At 41.2% G+C, this 26,746-nt stretch overlaps 1 protein-coding gene across 1 annotated transcript in view; it reads right to left on the reverse strand.

The window, feature by feature from the left end:
- Positions 1-3,505: 3,505 nt before the first annotated feature.
- The window catches only part of DUSP10 (dual specificity phosphatase 10), a 37,398-nt gene continuing 14,157 nt past the window's right edge, over positions 3,506-26,746 (reverse strand). The window contains exons 3-4 of the mRNA XM_008527741.2: positions 7,280-7,651; positions 3,506-4,034 (exon numbers count right to left, since the gene is read on the reverse strand). Coding sequence (XP_008525963.1) covers positions 3,769-4,034; positions 7,280-7,651 — 638 coding nt within the window. The 3' untranslated portion in view covers positions 3,506-3,768. The remainder of the gene's footprint in view (positions 4,035-7,279; positions 7,652-26,746) is intronic.

Raw genomic sequence — 26,746 nt, forward strand, 5'->3', positions numbered from 1 at the left:
TATTTACAACAGCCTGTTCACAAATAAGGTGATAGCCACTTTGCTTTATCTCTATTCAATTTGGCTTGCCAGACTTCTTACCTTCCAGAAGATCTAGTTAGAGCAATTTATTAACATTCTATCTTAGTCAATTTTTGAAGTGTAATTCAGGTCTTGGTTCTTTATTCTGATACAGTAGTCTCCTCTTATCTGTGGTTTTACTGTCTGTGGTTTCAGTTACCTCCAGGTGACCAAGGTCTGAAAATATTAAATGGAAAATTCCAGAAATAAACAACTCATAAGTTTTAAGTTACACACCATTCTCAGTAGCGTGATGAAATCTCATGCCCTCCGACCCAGAACATGAATCATCCCTTTGTCCAGCAGGTCCACGTTATATATGCTGTCTGCCCATTAGTCACTTAGTAGCCCTCTCAGTTATCAGATCGACTGTGGCAATGTCACAGTGCTTGTGTTCAAGTAACTCTTATTTTACTTAATAATAGCCCCATAGCACAAAAGTTGTGATGCTGGTGATTTGGATATGCCAAAGAGAAGTCATAAAGTGCTTCCTTTAAGTGAAAAGGTGAAAGTTCTAGACTCACTAAGGAAAGAAAAAACATCTTATGCTGAGACTGCTAAAATCTACAGTAACTTTTATTACAGTATAACAGTTGCATTATTATTGTTGTTAATCGCTTACTCTGCCTAATTTATAAATTGAACTGTATCATAGATATGTATGTATAGGAAAAGCCATAGTATATATAGAGTTGGGTACTATCCGCGTTTCAAGGCATCCTTTGGGGGTCTTGGAACATATGTCCCACAGATAAGGACTACTGATGATTTTTCATTTTTGTTTTACTATAACCTCCAGTTTTCTGTTTCCCATATTTTATTACCTTTTAGAAGGTCGTCTTTCCTATTTACTGTCAACATGTGACTGCTGGGTTGCAATCACATTTCTGCTTCGTATTTCCCCTTATACATGTCCTCCATTTGTTGCCTCCCCTGCCCCACCTCTTGCCCTGCCAGTCTTTACCCAAAAGCTAGCTAGCACCATGAAATGTGGACTCTACATCCTGGTTAATCTGCATTGATTGGAAAAGCATTAACTGTTGAAATGAATGTATATAGAGGAGCCAGAGCTGTTCTTCTGTTCAACTTAAGGTAACAGTGCCCGCTGTATCCATTTTTTTAATTACATATATTATGGATTCAGCCTATTAAATCATTAAATTCATTTAGCATCATACAAGCCTTGCTAGCCTCCGAGAACGATGCATGCATTGGTCAGTCAGACACTCTTCTGTCTCAGGAAGACAGCACTCAGTTATTTCCCAGCTCAGCCTAAGTACCTTGTGAGGCCCAGACACCTGGGACTCTGGTTTCTAGAGCAATGGCTTGGTTAATCCATGTTATTTTCATGAAGTGGTTGACACTCCTCATGAAGAATTGGAGGCTAAGTGACTCAAACCAGATTAGCAAAAAAGACCTGAGTCTGTCTCAGAATTCTTGGTATGCTGGTTGGCAGGATTCCCTTCTGCCCCAGGACAGTCTTTCCTTTAAAATCATGAAGTTTGAAAACAGAAATCATTTCTATGTAGCTAAAGAAAAGAAATTGTCTTGATTCTTCTCGTTTTGTTAAAAAAAAAAAAGGTAATAAGCCTTATACTCTATCAAAAATTTAACATTTGTACTTAGAATAAACAACAAAGCTGTCTAGTAAATCACCATGTATTTCAAATCACTAATTACATATCAGTGCAACTCCTTAAATATGCTGTAGCACCAAAAAAATTAATAGTCTGAAGACTAAAGAGCACCATACGAGAGATTTACATTTTTACCTGATTAACATTTAGTAGTAAACTAAAATAATTCAAAACAGCTTCCAGTGAATTCCTGAAATCACTCCTAGTAGAAAAGCTATTTTAAAAAATGTCAAAAATATTTCATTATTAACACCTGTAAGCAAATGTTAGCAAAAATATTTATGTGAAATGTAGTCATATAGAATTGGACATGCCAGAATTCTTCAGCTCTTTTACTCACCCCAGGCAAATTTCAGTTTGTTCTGAGCCTTCCCTATGGCCAAGTCCCTCTAGACATCTATTTTAATAAAACATAGAAACATTTGGAATGTGTTCTCCCCAGCTACTCACCCCACTCATCTGTGGATTGGGAACCCATGCAATATCAGCTATGTATTAACCAAGTGTGATAGAGAAGCTAAGTTCAGCTTGCTAGCAAAAGAGTAGGAAATAGCAATTTGCTGCAGTGCACACAACATGGTTAATGTTACCAAAGATATTAATTGAGCAAGTGACAATGGGGAGGGAGATTGTCAAGACCCATACATGGCAGATTGTCACAAATATTTATCAAATAGCCACTGGTGAGATCACGGAATTCTAACCCATCAATCTGACAGTGACCTGATCACCAAAGCTCAAAGGCTGGTAAAGAACTCCGCATACCTTTAAGGTGACTTTCCCTGAGGCTCACCCAACATAAGAGGGATTGCATTCGCCAAAGAGGACAGAGGGGCTGTGAGACGTGTTATGAGAAGACAGGGGGTGATGACTGCACAGGTGGATACTGGAGCTCTTTTGCTTCCTTGCTAATTCTCTCTGTTTCACACGGAGAACAGAGAATGTGTTCCCTTCCTCATCTCTCTTTCCCCACATAAAAATGTGTGTCTATTTCCAATGATGTTACATGTCCAAGTTACCAGAGGTAAGAGATGCATGAACCTGAGTTGAGAAAAAGAGGAGGAAAAAAGACACATCCCAAAATAAGTTTCATTTATATAATGAAAATAAATTTTTACACAATCAACAAAAACACACCAAGTTATTTTTTTTTGCGAAAAATATTTTTAAATAAATTTTTGTCTTTTTTTTACATTCTGATATATACATGTAACAAGGTGTATGGCACTGTAACCAGAATCAAATCCAAAAAAAAAAAAAGAAAAATTAAACAAAGGAAAAAGGTGGGAAGGAAAGAAATTGGTTTTGTTTAATTCCTTTCTATCTCCAAGCTGGCAAATTTGCACTATTTGTCTATCATCCAGCTGCCAGCTCACACTCATTTGCACACTCAAAACACCATATTATTGCACAAGAAGCCAGTGAAGGCATATGGTATAATGGTCAGTCCTTGCTGTTTCAGAAAATCTCTTAAACCCAGAGAAGGGGGAAAAAGTAATCCAGAGTATGAAACACACAAAATCAACAGTATTCTTCATCTCTTAAAAGGACGTGAAGGGTTCTTAGACCATTTAAGCTGCCCTGATCTTCTGTTTGCACCAGTGAGCAAAACAGGGCTGGTTTGGTTGGGTTTCTGTTTTCTGTATGGATAGACCAGGCAGATCCCAGGCCTTCATGATTCAGTGTCTTTTCTACTTACTTTTGGTTCTTTTTAATTGGTTTAAAGTGTAGTATCGTCGGTCTATGAACCTGCACAGACTATTTAATCATAAACTCTACAAATAGCTTAAAAGGAAAAGGGGAAGAAACAAGTTTTATTATATTTTTATTGTTGGCTTAAAAAAATTACTTCTTTAGCCTCCCTGCTTTATCAGTTCTTGGGAAGTAAATCTCAATGGCATCAAAAGTTAAATTCTTCTCACACTTGTTAAAAATAAAAAGTTTTTAAACAAGTTTGTTTCCGTTCACAAACTTTACCCCCCATCTAAAAAAGGAAAAATGAAAAGAAAGAATCCATCCTTCCTCTTCATCTCCAAATGGAGAACAATAATCCTTTCCATCCAGACTATTGTCACACAACCGTTTCCACGCCCATCAGCTTTGGTGTAAGGATTCGCGGTGTCACCCCGTTGTTTAAGTCTTCCTCGAACTCCAGCAACTGCCCCATGAAGTTAAGGTTTGGGGAAATAATTGGTCGTTTGCCTTTGACAAATTTATAAGCATCAGTCATGGTCATCCGAGTGTGCTTCATTAAGTAAGCGATGACGATGGTAGCAGAGCGGGACACTCCAGCCTGGCAATGGATGAGGAGTCCCTTCCCACACTGGTGAGCTTCCTCTGAAAAAAGGGAGAAAGGCAAGGGGCAAGGGAGAGAGATGGAAGGAGAGAGATTAACTTTTATCTACACTTGACAATGCCATATTTTGTAGAAAAAGAATAAATTAAAATGGTTTTACACTCAAGTATAATTTACTAGTTAATTGTGAATGTTTACGTTGTAACCTCCAGAACTGGCTAAAAGCAATATTAGTAAAATGCAGCATGAATAAGAAGCCATATTTCTGCATTTAAAGAGAAGACTAGATGAAGAAATCATTCATAGTAATAGTTTACTTCCCAGGTGATGGCAGCTGACTGAAGCTAGACCTATAACGCAATTAACTTACATGTTAAGCAAGCTACTGATTAAGTAGATCCCTCTTATTAAGGATTGTAATTCCAATTGCCAGGTTGTGCGGCTTAGCAAAATTAGTGTTGTAACAATGTCTCCCCCACCTGTGATAAAGAAAAAAACCTTTCTGCTGCACAAGTGCTCTGTACAGGAACTGGTATTAAATGGGTAAGAGTTTCTAAACTAATATCTGACCAAGGTTAAAGGAAAAAAACTCAACTAGAAAGTTACTATGTTCAGCTTCTCATCAGAAAACCCTAGTGTTGCAAAGTTAGCTAAGGACCTGTGGTACTCAGACATAGGGTATCACGTACATCTGAACTGTTCAACCCTTTCTCCACCCATGTATGCTGTTCCAACAAGGCAATGAAGCAAGAGATGCAGGAATTCTAGCAAGGACTCAGAATCCCAAGCAACTGAGAAGTAATACTTTCTAAGTTTGCAGATATATTAAAAGCTGAGATGAATAGCTTGTGGGCACTACCTGAATGGATTCTTAATGACACTTCTAGACTAAAAGGCATCCCAAAGAAAGCATCCTTGAAGGAATACCAATTAGATGAAGGGGAGGGAAGGAGAGAGAGTAAGAAGAGTAACGATTTAACTTAAATTACTTCTATCGACTACCCACCAGTGGACCAAGAAAGGAAGTATCATGCAAATTTCCATCTTAAAGATCTGTAGCTTCAGCCTACTTCTCATAGATAATTGTATTTTAAGAAAGTATCTCCCTTTTTCAATTTCTTCTCTTCAGCACATGTTTATTGACCTCCACACCAAGACTGGGAAGCATGGTGGTAAGAAAATGAGCTGCCAAGTGCTAGGTTTGACCTCTGGTTCCACTACACACTAGACCAGTAAACTTGTGTGAGTCTGTGTGAGTCATGTTATTCTCAGATCCTCAAGTTCCCTGTGTGAAAACTTGGAAGAATACTAACTAACTAGCCTCAGGGAAAATAAGAATAATATCACCTGATTCGGGAATAAATAAACCTGCATAGGTAAACCCTAAACCAAGACTCTGCTTGGTTTATATTAGACTCTTAGTGAATGTTATTATGTTTATAAAACTTGCTGTGCTTTCCCTAAAGCCAGACTCTAAGATTTCAGTCTATCCAATGAGATAACAACGAAAATAAAATTGTGCAAGCTGTGATGCTGAATGGTTTTTCAGGTTAAATGCTGTTTGTTATTTGTTTTGTTTTCCTTCTAAAAGAGCAGGTAAGCCTGAATAACCTATAAGGAATGTAGGTGCTTTGATTGAAATCCTCTTAGAACAAGCCTATCTTATGCTACTCATTAAATGGAAAGTGATTTCCTCACTCCTCCCAACTGGAATGAAGTCAGATAAAATTGCAGTCATAATATCCACCAGGAAGTTCCTCATCTACTTGGTGACAAATATTTCTTCCTCGGGGGCTCAAGGTTTGGTTCAGATATTACCAGTAAAGAATCTAAGGTATCTTTGCAGCCACAAGTGTGGCCAGTCAGGAACTAACAGAGCTTCATAGACCCTGTCCCAGCATGTTATAGAACGGTGGTGGCCTGGGAGACAAGAGCACTGGGTTCTGGTCCTGTCTCTGACACTAAGTTCCTAGGACCTTGGATAAGTCACTTCACTTTTCTCAGCTCAGGACCACTCAGAATTTCCTGTCAAACTAAATATTTGATGGTCTTGCATGGACGGCAAAATTAGCAAGGAAAACAGCTAGACAAAGTGACCAGAGCTGCCAACTCTACAGGAAATCCACCAAACCCAATGGCTGTTAACCCCAAGTCTTTGTTTTCTGACAAAGGAGCACCAAACATGAGTGCATTCTTCCCGGGAGAGAGGCAGTAACAATCTGCCACCATATTTAGGAAAAGGACTGGGTGCCTTCTTTGTGGTAGTAAATGGAGTTGCTTGAAAAAAATTGCTGAATATCTGCTAGGTGCCAGGTGTGCCCAAAATGATCATTTGACCCTTACAACAGCCCAAGGCTACAGAAACAGCAAAAGTGAAAGGTGGATTAGGCTTAGGCTGGCAGTTCCCTCCTCCTGGAGATGAAAGCATGCTGTTGCTAGAATTTTCCTCCCTGGGAACCACTCAGGCTAGGCAATTTGATCTTTCCTCCTTCAGTGAGTCTGGGATGAACTGTTTAAGGGAATCGAGTACCATCTCACTAGGACTCACAGTCTTTTGCTCCCCAGTGTTGAAGGTCTGAGACAAAGCAGGTGGAAGGGAAAAAAACTCACCCCCACCCCACTCTTCTCTCTCTCCTCTGAACTGACGCGATGCATAAAGATGTTCACTACAGCACTGTTTCACTGAAAAATGTCCTTCAGGAGAAACCCTTCAACAAATGCTACTTTCTCCTCAACCTCATGTAAAGAGGCTAGACCAACTACAAATTAATGGAACTCAAGATAAGGAAATGAAGTCACCTCCTGTGCTGGATGAGTAAGGCTTAGTACGGTGATAGGGAGGTGTGGCTGAGTTTGAAGGTGGTGTCATATTCACTATAGTTTATTTCCTATAAGGTGTTGAGAGACGCTAGTAGACCAGATAGTCACAGACTCTGACCTCCAGTTTCTTCCTTTCCATCAATTCGTCTGAAATTATGTTATAGAACATATTAATGCTAACCCCTACCACTTTTTCATTGAGAACCTGAGGGACCAAGATTTCTAGTTGAATCGATTCCAACCAAACTGAATTCCTGTTCTTTTATATGCATCCTGACGGCACCAATGCACTTGATGGGTTATGAGTGAGGAGACTACTTTGGCCGCACCAGGTGGCAGAGCCCAAAAACACCTCAGAGCAGCTTTTCTGCAACACAGGCGTGTAAACGTTTGGATTTGATATCAAAGCAAAAGCGGGAGGGGAAAGGAAGGCAGAAGATGTGGATTCCTCAAGGGAGATAGTTACCAATGAACTCAAAAGCCTCTTCAAAGTACTGCCGCAGGTTCTGCTTGTTGCTATCGGTGGCCGGAAGCCGCTTGTAGTTGAACAGGCCTTTCTCGTAGTGGTAGAGGGGCAGGTGAGTGGTGACGTTGATGACATAGCCGATGTTCAGCCGCTGCATCGTGTCCAGGTCCTGAGCATCCTGCTCGTTGCCAAGGAACAGGAAGGGCAAGATGGGCGTGAGCTCGGCATTCTCGATGTCAGGGGTGGTGGGGATGGACTGAGGTAGCATGCTCGAGGCCGCAGACGCGCCGCCCCCCACCTCCCGGCACTCTTGGAGCTGGAGGGAGTTGTCACAGAGGTTTTCATGGTTCTGCTTAAAACTGCTAAGTCCACCTGGAACCAAAACACAGAAAGTGAGAATGACTCTTCCTAGAACTTCAGAGTTAGCTGAAAATGCCACTTTCCCCATAGGAATGAGTGTGTGTTGTTGCTTATGTACATTTGTTTTTTCATAAAATCAAAACGAAAATGAAAGTCCACTTGGAGACCCAGGACAAGCTTCAGAGGATATGGACTGCATGCAAGACTTGGGAAATGTGCTCTTTATACAAACTGGGGCATGTTCCTCTGGAAAGAGTTCCACGCAGCATCAGGCGATTTCATCAGCAGCAAATTTGATCTGCCTCAAAGAGCCACATGCTCAGTGGCCTATATAGAACCTTGCACTTTGGGAGCCGAGAAAGGTATGGATCACTTCCTCGGGCAGAGAGCTTCTACCAGTATCTTGGCACTGTAGGAGTGTGTCTTGCACCCTTCATAAGCTCACCTCACTCAGAATGACAAGTCTGCTCCTGATACAGCAGAGTGGCTACAAGCAGGGGCTTTGGAAGAACCAGGTGACCTTGGCTATAAACCCAGTTCTACCACCTCCTGACTCTGTGACTTGGGCAAGTTAGTTTCTCTCTCTGTGCCTCAGTTCCCCCATCTGTAAAATGAGGCTAATGGCATCTACCTCTTGGTGTGATTGGGAGTCAGGAATAAACGAATATATGTAAGGTGCTTAGCTCTTTGCCTAGCACACAGTATCAGTCGACAAAGATTAGGTATTTTTATTAATGTTATCTATATGTTGCCCACAGGTGGAAGCAGTAGAGAAGTGCTTGGAAAAGAGAAAAATACAGGGAGGGGTGAGGTAAGCTGACTTTATGATCTCTTTTTTGATATTCTCCATGTAGGTCCCTGACTTTGCCATATAGATTGACTTTGTCAACCTGACTTCCGATTGAGAGCAGCCCAGTTCCTTGTACCCTCCTTTCCGAGGCTTGTGTGAACATAAACCCATCAGGGAACCTCTACGGATCTGCGAATATGCACCTTTGAGCTTAAGGTCCTACTCTGCCTCCTAAGAATTATGCATCTAGTATAAAAAGCCTAAAACTACACCACTCTCCTCAGTTTTAAAATGCAAACCTCCCCCTCCACAAGTGCATGTCCCTTATGGGAATACATCTTAAGGAAATAAAAAATACTCAACTAGATACGTAAGGATGTTCACGACAGCGTTATAGAAAAAGCCAAGCGAGAAAGAAACATTTAAAAAATGGAAAAAGTTATTATATTCATGCAATAGAATATAACATAGCCATTAAAAGTTGTAAAGAGAATATGAAAACAAAGAAAATGTTTCTGCTTAATATTAAATGAGAAAAGTCCATTCAGAAACATCCACCATATATGTGACCAAAAGCTGAAGGAACATGCAGAAAAGAACACTTGTTTAAATTAGGAAGGGTGTGGATCATAGTTTATTGCTTAAATTTTTTTGATGCATCACACATGTGGATAAGCCCAAAGGATTAATACAAGGGTTAAATTATACAACATATATGTAAGGGCTATGAAATCCGAGTCGAAATTATTACCACTAAATGAGCTCCAACTCTAATTAAACAGAACTAGATATACTCTGGCCTTCCCTTTGAAAAGAGGAGGAGGTTGGAGATCTCCTAGAAGCTCAAAGCCACCAGAACACAACATTTACCCCCATGGAGAGTTGGCTTCCGTCTGTCTTGATAGTTTCAGGAGATAAGGCAGAAAACATGAAGTGTGAACAGGATATGGGTGTGTTGAAATAAGGACAGGAAGCCTATCTGTCCACTAGTTTCTGAACCCAACATATGTCCTTCTCCATTTCAAGGCTCATCTTTGGCAACCACAGCAGGAAGCCCCATATCGTCACCTAGACTGAGTCTCAGCACTGTCCACGACCAGTACACACAGAGCCAGCCATGTATAGCAGGGAAGGCACATTTTCATTAAGGTCCATCAATGAGTCAAAGATCATTCTAAGGGTGTTAAATTATGATCACTTTCCTCATCTGTAAGGGTCAAAACCTACCTATGCTTTTTCAAAAGAAAAACAAGAGCTCTAAATTTATTTTCATTGATTTCTAGAATTAAACTCTGCTCTTACATATCATTAGTTTATTCTGATATGAAATCATTGTAATAAAGTTTGTCTGGGCCCAAAGACATCATTTCTAAAGTAAACAGAAGAAATGAGAAACTAGCAAAACTTTACCAGTGAATAGTAAAAAAGTTAATTTGAATTACCCACTGCCACCATCGCAGGCTCCTCAGAAGGGACTCTGAAGAGTTATTTTAAAAGCTGCTCAGCTTTGCCTCCATAAAATTCAAGTAAACAGTTCCACACTGATCCTGTGATGGGAACCTAATTCACTTTTTTTCTTAAAAAGGCAGTTGCTACACTTTTCCATATAAGATGAGAGGAGAGAACAAAACAGACTCAAAAGAAGTCTCTAAGTAGGGGGAGGGAGAAGGGAAAGAAAAACTTCTCTCTGTTCTTATTTAGGGTGCTCAAGCTGTAATTTGTCTTAAAAGCAGCTAGTTTGAAAAAAAACGCATGCCAGAAAACCTCACACACAGAAAAAAGCAGCATACAGCTTTTTAAAATTCTGTCGCTACACCTCCTTTCCAAATGACGTCAGCTGGAGGCTCCCCACCTGCCCAGTTGCCATAGCAGTTACACAAAGACATACAATGACATCAGTTGGCATGATATCAGCTCTTTGAGTGCAAACAATACAAGAAGAACTACTTTGTTTAAGGCCTTTGGTGCAACTGTGTTCTGGGGAGCCAATGATGTAATCCTAACAGGTGGCATGGGCCTTCCATTTGCCTAATGGGGGGAAAAAGCCCATGGGGGTGGGGGCGGGAGGGAATCTGAGACAGACACAGAATGCTTCGGATCACAGGGGGTGCTCATGTGCAAAATGATGTGTATATTGTATGTTTCAGTCATGTGGGAACTCTGCTCGTAGAAAATTTGGAGACCGAGTGGATAGAAAAGGAAATACTATAATTCAAACATATGAGCTGGAGGAGGAAATTCTCACTGAGGGGTACTAAGATACAGTCTCCTGTTCAATCGCCAGTCTGCTCATCAACTGAGGCATTGGTCCTCATTAAGGGTTATGCGTATCCACGTACTGCAGTCCAAGAACTCTCTCTCTGGAGATGGTGCTTAAAGCAAAAGGAAGCAGTAGAATCTCACAGTGCGATTTCTTAAAGGTCTATAGGGAGGATTATTTTCTTCTCTTAGGGGTTTGGAATTGGAAGGTTGGAAGAAGGGCAGGGAAGGAGTAGGGTTAATAGAATTTTCTCCTCCAACTACTTTCCTTCCACCCTACCCCACCATACTCCATTAGAGGCCAAATTGACTGATCACTTAATGAGGAGCCTTAATTTTTCGTATTTGTGATTATTATATAAGAACATTGCAATGTGACAACTAGCAACTCAAGCCGAGGCAGTGCAGCGTGTGGTTAAGAGCAAAGCTAGAGCCAGACAGGTCCAGGCTGTAACTGGGATTCTGACTCACAAGAACTGTGAGAATGGGTGCAAATCACTTTTCCTTATTAAGCCTCAGTTTACTGATCTGTCAAGTGGACGTAATATCACCTACCCATAAAGTTGTGGTACGGGAAGCCTATGCAAATGTTCTGATATGTACCCAGGAGTTTGATAAGCAATGTCTTATTACCCCAATCTCATCACTGTCGCTGTCCTCGCCTCCAGGTGATCCTTGCACGCTGCAGTGTGTGAGAACCCTAAACGCAGTGCAGAGATCCTGAGGCCCGACTCCTCGGGTCTGAATTCCGGCACTGCCAGACCCTTGCTATGAGACCCTGAGCAAGTTGACCTCTCGGTTGCTAGTTTCTCCATATGTAAAATAAGAATCATCATAGGACTCACCTCCCACCACTGCGATGAGGATTAAACTGGTCAACTAAAACAAAGTGCTTTGAAAACAATATCTAGCATATATTAGGCATTTTTTTTATTACTTTGGGAAACTACCATTTTAAAGATCTAAAAGAAAAACTCTGCTTAATATAAAGACTGCAAATGATAAGTAAACTACTGTTCTAGAGTTAACTTCCAAAATTTTCTTTAAAAAGAACTAGGAACCGAGGTATCTGAGCAGATTTAAAGTTTAAATAATGCACTTTTATCATAAAGAAAGTAACAGCTCCTCATCCTTCCTAAACAAATATATCTGATTTTATTTTGTTTGTTCTAGCTTTCCCAGTAAAGACTGCATGGTCTTTGGATTCCTGGTTTTTCTAGAGGATTGAGTTTTTAAATAACAGTTTACCCCCCCTCCCCCTCCTCCTCATCCCCCCGTCCCCACCAGGCTGAGTGATCTCCTTAGGCGCATAACTGCTTGTAGTTATCAGTGTAAATATTTTCCAGACATGAGCAACCATGCTGGGGGCAAACATTTCCAAACCTTATCTCAAAACTAGATTCTCTGCCAAAATGAGTATGGTCAGCACGTTGATCCTGAACGGCAACAACAAAGAATACCCAGGACCCCTAAAGAAAAATACATAGACATACAACTCGCCAGTTCCTTCCAACAGCAGGTCAGTCAGGTGACAGTCCCGCTGAAGCAGTGGATTCTAGTTTTAGTGGGAAAGCTCTCTTTGTCGATGCGTTTCAGCTCTTGTCACTGTTTTGGCTACTGCAGTCCCAGAAACAGAAGAGCCCTCTGTCATGGGATTCCGAAGCAGTCTCTGGGTGGCAAATTAAAGAAACCAGAGCCAAATGCAGAATCAATAAGAAAGAGAATTCCATATTCTAAAGATGGAGAGCACTTTGGCACACAAGCTTTTTGGTTTCATGCTAAGGTGGAAAGTGAGCACTTTCCAGAAATTTAAGAAAAACTCTCACTGAAGGTCAGCAAATGGATTTAACACCCAAAGAAAGGTAAAGGGGGACTAAAATCTTCTACAAGCTTGCTGCAAGCATATTGATTATCCCTTTGTGTTGTCTAGTTTTTCTTACTGGGTGAGTAGTCTTTTCAAATAAAATGGCACTTTGCTGATAGTATTTAAGAATCTAGGCTGGAGGCAGACTGTTTGAGTTTAAAATCCTGGCTCCCATCACTAACTAGCTGTGTTAACTTGGGTAAGTTACTTAACATCTCTGCATTTCAGTCTCCATGTCCATATTATAGAGTTAACAGTAGTATCTATGTCAAAGGGTTCTTAATATGAATAAAATGCCACAGGAGTTAAATATTACTACTCTAATGGGCAAGATATTGGTGTAAAATAGGCCCTAATGGATACTATTTTCAGGGTCCTCCATGGAAACAGGAGTACATCAAAGCAGAGTCACAAGATTCTATTTGCATGAGGATCCTCGTGGAAGCAACAAAGCCTGGATAAATTGGAGCTGACGTCAGGCTTTCAGATCTGAAACTCTCCAAGATGGAGTCAGAGTTGCTTCATACTTTTCAGGGCAGAAAATCACCCACTTTAATAGGAGAAATACTTGGGATACCAGCTAGATCGACAAAGATTACTTCTACCTTTTGTTTTCTCTGAAATTGTCTTTATAGTCCATAGACAATATTGGTTATTTTATAATAGGAATGATTTCAAGTTTAATACCAGGTAGTGTCACCTAAACTGACTTACGATCCTGTCCCCAGAGGACGTGTATTCTTTCCTAAGGAGAACAGAGGGAGGCTACATTAATGAGAATGAATCCAGTAAGAGCGCTGTGTCACTAGGTGTTAAGTGAGAAACAAAGGGATAAAGAAACATTTTTGTTACCCAGGGAAGAGAGAGACTTTGAAAGCTCGGTCCAGCAGTTCTGCCAGTGGGGACCAAGGGTCAAAGAGAAGAATCCCTCTGAGCATGTCAGTTCATTGCTTACATGTGAAATAGCCAATGTGTGAAAAGACATAAGCAAGAAGGTACCATCTAGCTTAACACTCTTAACAAAACCAGGATGTTGAATCCAATTGAGCACATCTTGTTTACTTGGGCAAATATTGTTAAGCGCTCCAAGAAGATATATCTACACATATGTTTGTCCCTCACCTCAGAGGTTTTTTACTGTCTGCTCTCTGTTAGGAGATAGACGTTAACTTACAGATATAGTTAAAAAGCCAACTCTCAAAGGCAGTCTGATAGATAAGGCAGCAGGCAAAGAGTTTCGCCTTGGATTTAGAATAGGGGCTCTGCCTCATGCCAGCTGCGTGGCTTTGTGAAAGCTATGAAGTCTTTCCGGACTAGCTTTCCTTAACTATAAAACGGGGTACTACCACTCAGGTCTGTTGTAATGACTCGATGAGACGGTGTGTAAAGCAACCATCCTGGTATCTTTAAGAAGGCCTTCGCACACTGTAGCTACCTGGATAATAAGTGTCAATGATGCAGCAAAGATAAGCACTCCAGCTGGTCAGATGCAGGGGGATTACTGTGGACTAGGGTATCCAAGTAGGTTTGGCTAGAGGTGAGACCTTGAAGGGCGGCTCATTTGGTTCAGAGAAGTGGGGAAAAGGTGACCATCTGCCACAGCCAGGCCCAGGCAAGGGAAAGGATGCCAAAGCAGAGGCCACAGGGCACCTCGCCTGCAGCCCTGCCCTTGGAAAGGTCATATTCAGTGCTGTTGGGTCCCAGTTTAGACTCCACAAATGCAGGAAGACGTGGCACGCACAACGGGGCTGGCTCTCGTGTTTGGTGTTCCCCTTTGGAAACCTCATTACAATTAGTTATTTGTGTCCTAAGAGTTCAATGGAATTGAAAAAAATGTATATCTAGTCTTACCAAATAGGCATAAATGCATTTGTGGTGAATTTTATGGAAATATAAATATATTTATGTGTATATCTAGGAATATATATATGTATGTATACATATGTATATGTATGTATTATGTACGTATTCCTAGAAATTTTAGAAATACAGATATAGAAAAATTACACATATATTTACATTTATATACATATATATACATATAGTGTGTGTGTGTGTGTGTGTATAACTTTTCTATAAATCAGTTAGTTGAGGTGTTCAAAATTTTTCTCAGGATCATTAGATAAAAGCTTAGTTTCAACACATATAGATAGGTATACACACAGGCTCACTCTACAAATAAAACTGTGCTTTTAATAGTTATTCACTTTTTCTTTCCTGTGTGTTTCCTTCCCATGTACATCCAAATTCATGGCCTTAGCACAACTTCGGTTCCTGGAGAGCAGGACCGGTCTTATTTGCATCCCTCTGCACACAGGACTTAGCCATATGTCACAGGAAGACAGAGGATTTGTTGATACGTTTGATAGCAACAGCTGGAGGGAAGAGATATTGAGATAGGTGATGGATCTCTTTTGGTAAATAATTTACAAAAATTAAAAGATAAAGTAAAAGAATCTCCCTGGTGTCTACTTTACCTAGTGACAAATCGTAGATAGAAATTACCTCGAGGATGCCCCTCACAAAACTGTCTTTCCATAATAAAGATGACTCTTGTTCTTATATTTCATATTAGTTAATCTAATCAAGTGGTACTTAGTAATGTTTTGAGAGAAAAAAAGAAAATTCCTGAAAAGTTTATTCCAGAATTTTCTTGAATTTTCAGTTAATAATACAGTCCTTTCATTGGATTTTCTGCTGGACAAAAATCGTAATTTAGACTATTGATGCTTACCCAAAATAGACATTGGTTTTATACTCTTTGTAACCCAGGTATCTGACTTATTTTTGCTTCTCTCAGATTATGCGCCATCCCTGCCAACCCAACAGTTTGCTAGATTAATATTTAACATTCTGGAAATAAGCTAACGCTTGACTATATTATATACCAAGAACTAAAAACACTAACTTTGGCTCCTTCCTAACCTTTGTATAAGTTGCAATGCATTTTCAGCTAAATTTTTTGGCTCTATAGAACTCTACAACTATTTTCAATCATTAATTGTTGTGGGGCTCCTCTTTGTTCTGTTTTAAAATACATTGCTTCCCATTTTGACAGATAAAATCTTTGTGATGCCCTCAATAGAATTTCTAAAAAATTCCTGCCTAAATATTTACCTCAAAAAAAAGCGAAATGAGTCAGAAAGATCCAATGACTTAGGAACTGTGATTTACAAAAATTGAAAATGAAGCTTTAACTGTACGCCTTCCAAGAAACGCTGAGCATGGCATGTTTCTGTTTGAGTTTAAAAGACTTCCCTCAGCCCCCACCCCACCCCCACTCTCCCAGCTCAGAAGTTCCCTCTGGTGCATATAAGTCCCTTCACAGAATTGGGGCAGAAAAGGGCTGGGGATTAAATTTCAACCCGCTGAAGTAGCTCAGTTGCACAAAAAAGGCAGCTTCTGGTTACCGCCCCAGGAAGGGAGGTGTACTTTTAGCACCCCTTCCTATTAGGACTACTCTAAGGCTTTATTGAGCGACCAGTGTTTAGGATACCACAAGTTTAATTTGTGTGTATTTGAATAACACAGGCAGATTGTTTGAGAAGATACTTCGCAAGTATGTAAATACAGCCTGTTCCTTTAAATCTGTTACCTCATTTATTTACATTAGAACAGAAAGCACTGCCAGAAGCAACAGCTGATGACAGTCATGTAATTTTCCACAAAGACGACAATTAAACAGCTCTGTGTTCTTTTAATGAGCAGATGACTTTTACATGAGCAGGATTCGAACTGTAGGATCTCAAGAGTTCCCACAGCCAGGTAGATTTGATAATCTACCGGATTGTTGGGATGGCAGGGGTGACCCATAATCTGAGGGAAACAAAAATAAGTGAGATACCTGAGTTACAATGACTAGGTTATGCAGAAGTCCCTGAGACTTTAAGGAGAGCACCCTTTGCCCCCCCACCCCCCCACCCCACCCCAAACCCTTCAGGAGGATCAGGGAAGAAAGCAAGAGAAGGGAGATTCTCCCTGGAATACCTTTGATGCTCGAATTTCCAATAAATCCACAGAATATTTTTTAAACTTATTTTTAGAGTCGAGGGTGGCGGTGGGAAGAGTGGTCAGGCCCCGTCTTCACACAGGCACAGTGAGACCTGTTTAGTGCAGAGAGCCACACTTTTACACCCATCCTCGCCATTCTGTCTCCAAAAGGTTTCAATAAGAACCACCTGGAAGGCGGTGGGTGGGCAGAATGGACTTCTCTGAGTCACTCTGCCTGAGGGGCAGAGCGAAGCCTTCTGCTCTTCCTTATGCTCAGCCCGGCCTGGTCGGAACAGACTGGTTCTGGTGGGTCCAGTTGCTCCCTTCTTCCCCCATCGTGTTCCTGAAAACCTACAAGTTCAGATTTCCTTCTGGTTTCTCTAACCCTCCACGTCTAAACTTCACCTAACTGTGTTAGACCAACGCGTTCCCAGGGAGAAACACACATCATAAACCCCAGCTCAAGTGTCTGGGTTTTCTTAACAGACATACCAGTTATATGAACATATTTTTCACGTTTATAATCTCTTCTATCTCAGAGCAAGCACTCCTGAGAACATTTGGGACTTGAGTGACATGCTGAAGATGTCCTTTTCCTCTCCCCTCCTGACTCCCTCCCCAGGGATCAGGGTCCAATGGGAGGAGATGGATGATAAACATATAAACACACAAATAACAAGGTAATGATTAATAATAATGAGGTGCCCTTCAGTTCCTGGGTGCTGTGGGAGGGGACTAATTAGATAGGAGTTCAGAGAAGGCCTCCCTGGGGATGAGAAGGGATTCACTGGTTTGGGAAAAGGGTGGAGGGGAGGGAGCCCAGGAGAACAGTGGAGGCAGAGAGAACCACACTAGGATACAGGCCCAGACACTCCTGAGGCCAGCAGGGACTCAAAGGGCCTAATGTGGTGAAGCATAAGGAACAGGCAGGGGGAGAAAGTGACCACAGGAGGTCACAGAAGTCTGCAGAGGCCCACTTAGGGACATTAAGCTATTGGGATTTTATTCTACATTCAGTGGGAAGCTCCTGAACATTCAGAAGTCTGTAATAGGTGATCAGTAGGTGTTTGAAATGAAGAGAGAGAGAGAGGGAGAAAGAAGTTAATTTACCAGATTGTGCAATTTACCTACACTCCAAAACCTGGGAAAAACTCATACTCTTTCTTTCCTAGTATATGTTTGTTCCTGCTGCAGACTGAATTGTGTCTTACCCCCCTCCCCCAAGCCCAGTTCACATGTTGAGGCCGTAATCCCCAATGTAATGATATAGAGATGGGGCCTTTGAGAGATAGTGAGGTTTAGATGAGGTCATGGGGTAGGGTCCTCCTGATGAGATTAGTGCCCTTGTAAGAAGAGACACCAGAGAGCTTGGTATCTCTGTCATCCAGGACAGAACAAGAAAGTGGCCATCTGCAAACCAGGAAGAGAGACCTCACCAGAACCCAACCATCCTGGCACCCTGATCTTGGACTTCTAGCCTCCAGAATTGTGAGAAAATAAACTTCTGTTGTTTAAGTGCCCCAGTCTATGGTATTTTGTTATGGCAGCCCAAGCAGTCTAATGCAGTACCACTTTTAATTCCCAGGGAGAGCTTATTTTTTAAAAATATAAATTATAATTCTTACTTTCAAAGAACCACACCAAACCCTATGAACTGCCTGAGAACCTGGCTCCTGGGAGCCAACCCTAGATGGTACCATATCTTAAAGTCAAGTCAGAAATGGTCCACAGTCTGAATGGGGATGCTGCCTAAACGATCAGCATGCCTAGAAGAGGCAAGCCCATGGAATCTTCCAGAACCTTAGTTCCATGAGCCAGCTGCAAGCAGAGAAGTCCACTCCTTTCTCAAAGACACATACTTCCTCATTAGTTATACCCTCCTTCTGGATCAGCATTGACCCATGCCTTCCCGGAAGCATCTCTTGGGGCTGAAGAATCTTTTAGCTGCAGACTTTCTGTGTATTTGGAAGGAAACTCAATACCATGTTAGGACTCCACCTTCTTTGTTCACTAAAAAGCTCAATACTGGTTAATCCATCAAGACGGATTAAGGGAGGGGAAAAAAATCCATGAGATCATACTGGAAGGCTGCAGAGGGAAGAATGTTAACAGGAGGAGAGTGCTATGAAACACAAAGCCATATTTTCCCCAAGAGCTCAACCAGATACTCTCCATTATGGTTTAATTCTCTGAAGAGAGGGAAAACATTCTTTGCTTTTCAGTGCAGAAGTTTAAATAATGAAGCACTGCTAAACAAACAAACAGAGGAAAGCCCAGTAAAGCTATTAAACTAGCCCATTGTACAAAAGGAAAACTCTTGCTTAACATCCACCTCCCCCGAGGACTGACATTTATCTTAGACCCCAAATTTAACACATCACAACTTCACAGCAAAAGTATGTTTCCCAGTGGGATTTAAGTAGAGCCCAATTAAATAAATCTCTAGAAATATCAAGAGAGAGCCCTCAAGGGAGAGCATATTTCTACTGTGAAACATTCCCATTGGAAATTACATTCAGGAAAGGTCATCTGGAAACATCCATGACAAGAGGAGGGGAAGAGAGACGGGAAGCAAGACAAGGTTACACAAGTGAAGCCTGGGCAGGTTCCATAGCCAGGATGGTGCGTGGAAGCACCTAGCCAAAAATGCAATGTGCATCTTAGCTTGCTTTGAATGACCCCCAACCCCCGAACCTGTTCAAAAAACAGCTTTTACAAAGATGTGTTTTAATATGATCTGGAAGTCAAAGGGCTGTGGCTTAGGGAATTCAGGAAGTGGCAGGGGAAAGGATAGAATGTCAACATCAAAATTTGAATTGTTTTACTGCACCAATGTTTTCAGTTCACAAAAAGCATAGCAACAACTTCCTCTAGTCACTGAGATGAATTCTATATTTGGCAAGAATACTAAGCAACCCTGAGCATTAACAATCAACCACCAGAAAGAGCAGGGAGTCAGCTGCCCTTACATATGGATTCAGCCAGCCAGCGTTGCCCAACAGTCGGACCACCCCATGAGGGCTGAGCTTGGAAAGATCTGAAGCCAGGTGAGGCCTCTGTGCACTGAGATACACACACAAGGTTGCATCAGGTCAAAAGCTAGTGTGTACCCACCTAGTGGACCACGTTCTGAGATTAAGGGGAAAATAAAGCAACCAAAAGGCCAGTATATCTCTGGGGAGTTGGGCTGGGATGATATACTGTCAACATGGACTTAAGGCTAAGTGGAGGGCCAGCCAAGTAATGGTCAGTTCAACCTGGGACATGTGGAATGGTGAGCTGACCTGGCATGCACCCACATCTGGCATCGTCAGACTTCCCAGCCACATCCCCTTGAAGTGATGCCTAATGTTGCTCAGGGTGACAGACATCCTGACAGCAAGGACTCAGGACACAACCCATCTTTCCACATTGAAGTGATACTGGCTTCTAGCTCTGCGACTTCTGTTGCCACTTCTATAAAATCAGGAGTTTGGATAATCTGCAAGTTTCTCCCAATTCCAGCATTCTATAACTATAACACAGCTTTGATAAGTGGGATATTGATGAACAATGGCAAGCATGAAAGCAGCTGCCGTAGGGTGTGTGAGGCATGGGTGATCTGATTCCCACCTCAGGGCCTTTGCACTTCCTGTTCCTGCTTCCTGGAACTCTCTCTCCTTAGTCCCTCACGTAGGTGATTCAGACCTCACATCAAATGTGACCTCCTTATAAAGGTCTTCCCTGATATTCAATGAATAGCTACCTTCCCTATGGTCTTCAAAGCACTTACCGCTATCTGAAATTACTTGTTTATCTCTTCAATTGTTTATTGTAATTATTAAAATGTAGACGGTTGTTTGTCTCAGAGGAAGTAGAGCATGAAAGCTCACCGCATGGAGCCCCAGCTGCCTCCACAACCTTCCAGTAGTATGATCTTGGCTGAGTTGCTTTACCTTTTTGTACCCTAGTTTCCTCGTTTGTAAAATGGGACTAAAAATAGTACCCACAGGCAACAATATAGTTATTGCAAGAACTTAATGAACTAATACTGTAGTTATTAATAGAAATTGTAAGTATTAGCCATTTAGCACCTAGAGCAATACCTGATTTGTATAGTAGGGGCTCATTAAATATTTCTGGATTAAATAAACTTTGGAACAAGATGAGAAAGGGCCAGGTAATTATAAAGCACTTATTATGTGCTGTTCAGTATATTACTAGGGATTTGGGAGATTAAAAATTTTTTTTAAATATATAGTCCCTGAAGATAAATGTAATAGGAGAAAGAAGGAGGGATGAAGGAACATTAGAAGAAACTTAGCAAAAGGACTGAGAGAGGAGATGTTTTAAGAACACACTGAAGATGATGCCATCAGGCTGTGACTCATGCAAGGCAGTGCAGGGCCAGCCAGGTGAATTCAGCAAGAGGACTTAGAAATCCTGCCACTCCCCTGGCCAGGAAGGAGGGCCAAGAAGGCTCACGGAGAAGCAGCAGCCAACAGGAGTGCCAAGCCTTAAATGTGACAAATAACCATGCCTGTGGAGGGCTGAGAGCCACGATGATTCACACCTGTGTGGTCTTCAACCCTTTCTCCCCTCCCTATGCTGCCTCCTTGGACATTCTCTATAAGCGATGAATGGTGGAGATAGATGGAAAGCAGACATGAAAGAGAAAAGAGGGCTTAAGAGGAAGCATCCAGCCTGCGGGATGTCAGGGAACAGTGGGAGGGGCACCCCGGTTCAGTTCAACAGATATTTATTAAGCACTAGATATGAGCTGGGGGCACAGTACCAAGTGTACGCAACTCAACAAGACCTGGCTCTGTCCTCTCCAGGCTAGCTGGCCTGACCACTTAGATGCAGATGACTCAGACAGACTGTCTTCACCACCCCTGGGAACCATTTCTTCTGCCTCCTCTTGAAGGGACACAATGATGGATCTAAAAAATCAGGAACTCTGGGTTCTTCTTATCCCTCTCATTAACCATGAACTTTTGGGTAGCTCACTTAACCTTAAGGCCATTTTAAAACACGACCATGTCACAAGAGCTTTTTCTTCAAACACAGAAGTTTGTTCTTCTCTACAAAAGGGCTGCTACAGCCCTAGCTTTCTCACAGGGATAACATTATTGCCGCTCTCAAAAGATAGACAAGGGGCCTCAGAGCCTCTGGTCTTCTGAAAGGTGAGATGCTCAGGAACACAGCATGAAAAGAGAATGCCTAGTTTTCTGTACCTCTTTAGTTAGTTCTGATGAGCCCACTCTATCCCTCTTAGAAACTGGGACTGACACTCTTATAGTTACTGAGAGTGGCAGGGAGAGCTGCCTCTAAGAGTTAAGTGTCCCCAACCTGAAAACTGAACAGCTCTGAAGAGCAAGCCTGGCATAGTTGCAGTGTGAAAAGTGCCCAGGGCTGGCCCAAGTTAGACAGAAATCATGTCATCCTGGGCATTTCAAGAGACCTCTTTTATAATTCTAGAACACTTTTTGTTTCATTCCTAGTTTTCATTGGTGAAGGAATCTTCCCTTGCAATAACTACAGACTTTGTCTTTTCTTAGAAACGTGCCTTCCAGGGTGGCCCCAAGATGCCCTCATAGGAGGCCACTTTCTAGGAGCTGGTGACCTAAGAGGGCCTTGCAGGGTGAGGGCCAGGCCCGAGCACAGACAGAATGGTTAGCAGGACCACAGGCAAGAGACAGTGTCTATTTTAAGCAGGGAAGGAGAAACCAAATCAAAAAAGAAAAAGAAAACATGGTGAGATCATAGTTTAAAAATCCAAATGAAGGCCCCCAAAGAGAACAATTAGTTCAAACCTGTGTTTATGAGATGTAACAGGACACACACTACAAAAGTATGATTCTAGACAATGCAAAGCATTTTTTAAAAAAGTCACAAAATACTCCTTACTCATACTATCAACCTACATCAGTTTTGTATATGGAACTCAATCTCAATATCAACATTTAAGAATCTCTATTATCAAAGGGCCAGCACATATGTATGTCATCACTACTCATGTGGTACTGTACAGGAGATGATATAGAGGGGACCCCAAGAGTTGCAGGCTGGAAGTTCCTGGGCATGGTGGTGTCAGAGGCTTCCTTGTCTCCAGGTTGAGCCTAGTTGTCAAAAACAGTTGCTCAAAGACAATCGTTTTACAAGCCTAGAATGTAACTGGCCATTGCCACCCATGATATGGGGTAGGAGAGACAAGCAAGTTAAGCTACAGTACTTAACTTTCCCAATCACTGTGCCCCTAAAACATATATCCAGATGAAAGGCAGTCTATTCTTGCAAAACTGCAGTGCAGTTCTGACACTAATGACACAGAATCAGCACAGACTCCACAAGTGAAGGGCCCAGTCCCCAACAAGACCGTACTCACTTCAGACACCAGCCACAAGTTCAGGGGTTCCCAGGCCACCCACACTTCTGACCAATGGGCTAAAAATTCTTGGATTCCCACACCCCCTCAGGTTGGATAATTCACTAGAACAACTCACAAAACTCAGGAAAGTGAGTTTTATTATTTACTATCCTTTATTATAAAGGATACAAATCAGGACCAGCCAAAAGAGGAGACACACAGGCAAGGTCTTGGAGGGTCCCAAACACGGAGCTTCCGTGCCCTGAGGATTCATCACCCTTCCAGCACATCAATGTGTTCATTTATCAAGAAGCTGAACTGAGCTTTGGTGTCCAAAGTTTTTATTGGGGTTTCATTATACAGGCATAAATGATTGAACCATTGGTCATGTGACTAAATTCAATCTCCAGGCCCCCTTTCTTCCTAGGAAGAGGTCAGGCTAATACAAAGCCCCTACCCTCTAATCAATCACATTGTTGGTCTTTCGCATGACCCACACCTTTTCTGAATCATCTCATCAGTATAAGCTCAGGTGTGATTAAAGGTTACCTCCCAGGAACCAAGGACAAAAGACAGTTAAATTCTCTATTACAGAACAATTCTGTAGTAGCAAGTAGGGTGGACTCCATAGTTAGATAGGCCTGAGTTTGGCCTTCTGCTGTGTGACTTTGGGCAATTTACTTAACCTCTCTCAGCCTCAGTTTCCTCATCTAAAAAGTAGGGATAATAATACTGTTATCACTACATAGAGATCAGCACCATTCAATGGAAATGTAACACTAGCTACTATGTAACAAACTTTTTTCTAGTAGCTGAATATAAAAAAATAAAAATAAACTGGTAAAATTAACATTAATAATATATTTTACATGTTGTGTTCAACATGTCCAAGCCTTGTATCATTTCAACATGTAATTGTTATAAACAATTATTAATAAAATATTTTACAGCCTTTTTTTATACAAAGTCTTTGAAATCCAGTATGTATATTACACATGGAGCACATCTCAGCTTGGATGAGCCCCATTTCAAGTGCTCAGTAGCCAAATGTGACTTGTGGCTACCATATTGGACAGTGCACATAGAGATAACAACTGTTGTTATCCCCACAAAATGAGTTAATGCTCAGTGCCATTATCATGCCCAATTTTACAAATGTTAACTAAAATGCGTGTGAGCATGCATGCACACACATACAGAGGAGATGACTGAAATCTAAGATGCAATAAGCTACACTGTGTCAGTCAGCTCCCCAGAGCTGAAATAGCTGCTCTCTTCTCAGGAAAAGAAAACTTTCAACTTGGAGTAGAGAGGCTCTTGGATTCGTTATCCATAGCATGCTCTTTTATTCCCATAATCCCATATCTCCCCAACACACATTTTAATACTGGCAGAATCAAGTGACCATGGACAATAGCTTTCAATGGGGAAAGATGCTCCCAAAGCACCATGCAGCTGGATGGGGCAGCCTCAAGGAGCTCTGAATGGTTGGGGAGTTGGGAGGAAGAAAAACTGCAGGAAGGAGCTTTGGCTCATTGAGTCACGGAGCAGACACTCCTCTCCCTCTCAGGCCAACTCCCAGAGTCACTGCCCGGCCACCAGCTAGGTGTAGCCAGCCAATCACCCCACTCTCTACTCCATGGAAAAAGCTCTGCATTGTAAATCCAGAAGAATGTCACTGGCAGGAGATTGATTTCAAGGTAATTATTTAGGCAGCTTTGTAGCATCTAATTCTCAAGCCCTAAAGCATTCTCAAAGTGTTTTTAAAAGATGCAGATATTAATATGAAAGCTCTGTCTCTTTTAATGATGGCGCCCCACGTTCAGCTTCTCCCAACTCTTGTAACAGAGGGCTGCCCATCACTCTGACATTCATCCAATTCATTCACTTCTCAGTGGAGTAGGGGTGGGGGCTCCTAGTCACCCTCAAGGTAGGAATGAAGAGATTCATGTAATAAGGGCAGACGAATGCATTTTTACATAATATGCAAGATTAATTATAATAAATTCAACCCAATTCACATACTTTATCAAGGAAGACAAGCTAATTATCTATCAGAGAAGTAGCTCCTATTTAAAGGGCATTTTACCTCAATTTAGCAAAAAAGAACTAATGGGAGTTGTCTTTCCATTCTGATATATTCTTTTTACTGCGTTTACTTAAGCACTCAGAAGACTTCAGCACTGCCCTAAAATGTCAAGGTTTAAAAAAAAGGAGGAGGGTGGGAAACACAAATGCATATTACTCAGCATCTCACAAAGTCTAACTCTTTCTGCTGTTATTGTAACGATGTCCCTTTCGAAGTGTCTTATCAGCAGCACGAAACTGGGAGTGACTCATATTTATGAAACGAGGTGTTGTTGGTCCTGGCAGATCATTCATTTCCACAATGGCTTCTGGTTTTTAATAGTGCTGAGTGGTGCCTCCACACTTCCTCACTCTGCCCACCAAAGTAGAAACCCAAGATTTATAACAGGTGTCTCATCAGGTTACATGTGCTGTACACACAATCAAAATTTGTGCAAAGACCTGTGATCAAGGATAAAGACTTCCCTAAAAACCGATAACTGTGATGGGTAGTTGGCCCTCGTATTCAGAAGAGAAAAGCAGGGGTGAAAAAGTGAAGGGAATTAGGATGAAAAGAAAGATAAACCCAAGGTGGCTGGCCCTGAGCTTCCATTCCTCCATGAGGGGTGGAGAAGATTCCAAACGAGGGATTCCCTCAAGAGGTTTCTCTTATAATATCAAAAACTGGGAAACAATCTTAACTTCACGAATAGACAAATTAGTTAAGTAAAATATGATACATCCATAAAATAAGACATGTTATGACATTAAAAGAAAATCTGTGATGACTCTACGGGATGCAAAAGTACACGCAATGTAAAGCAAAAATGAATTTCAGTTTCTATATGAGAAGCTCTGCAAAATATGCACATATATGGGTAAAGAATGAAGAGAATATGTAAAAGTGAAACTGGGCCAGTCAGGAAGATTAGTATATCATCCATTTTTTTCTTTCTAAAATTTTCTTAATATTCCAACAATGGGTACATAGTTGAGTCTTTGCGAAGACTTAATTTTATAAGGTTTCCTTACATAGAAATAGTATCTAATTGTCCAGAATGGCACTGATTCAGAAAAAAGTCCTGATGTAGTTACCTATCCACCCCACCAGAAACAGTTTTTTTTTCCCAAACCTTTAAACAAAAAGGTCTAACAAGCATGGGAGGGTCGTTCCTACTTATATTGCACCAGTGGTGATGTCAATTCATTTTACTGAACTACATCACTTATACATCCCTTGGATATAAGTAGATAATGATGAATTATTATTGTAGATACTTAGTATACTAGTGTCTATACTAGTATCGATACTTAGTATACTAGTATCTATACTTAGTACACTAGTATCTATACTTAGTATTAGTGGTGATGTCAATTCATTTTACTGAAGTATATCACTTATGTATCCCTTGGATATAAGTAGATAATGATGAATTATTATTGTAGATACTTAGTATTATAGTTATGGTAAATTATTAATAAATGTTCTTTATTATGTGTCTGGCATTGTTCAAAGCACTTGTACCTATATTATCTAATTTAATCCTCAATTCCATGAGAAGAGTGTCATCACTCTCCTCATTTTACAGATAAGAAAACTGAGGCACACTAAATTTAATTTGCTCAAGTTCATGCTTCTAATAAGTGGCAAAGTCAGAATTCAGACTCAGCAGTCTGGGCTCTAGAATCTGTGCTGTTAACCTCCATACTATACTCCCTCTGCCAGAAAAGATATAAATTCCTAGTAGGAAGTCTGGATAGAAATACAAGTCAGCAGACGGATTCATT

Source organism: Equus przewalskii, chromosome 31, assembly GCF_037783145.1.
Source record: "Equus przewalskii isolate Varuska chromosome 31, EquPr2, whole genome shotgun sequence".
Taxonomy (NCBI): Eukaryota; Metazoa; Chordata; class Mammalia; order Perissodactyla; family Equidae; genus Equus; species Equus przewalskii.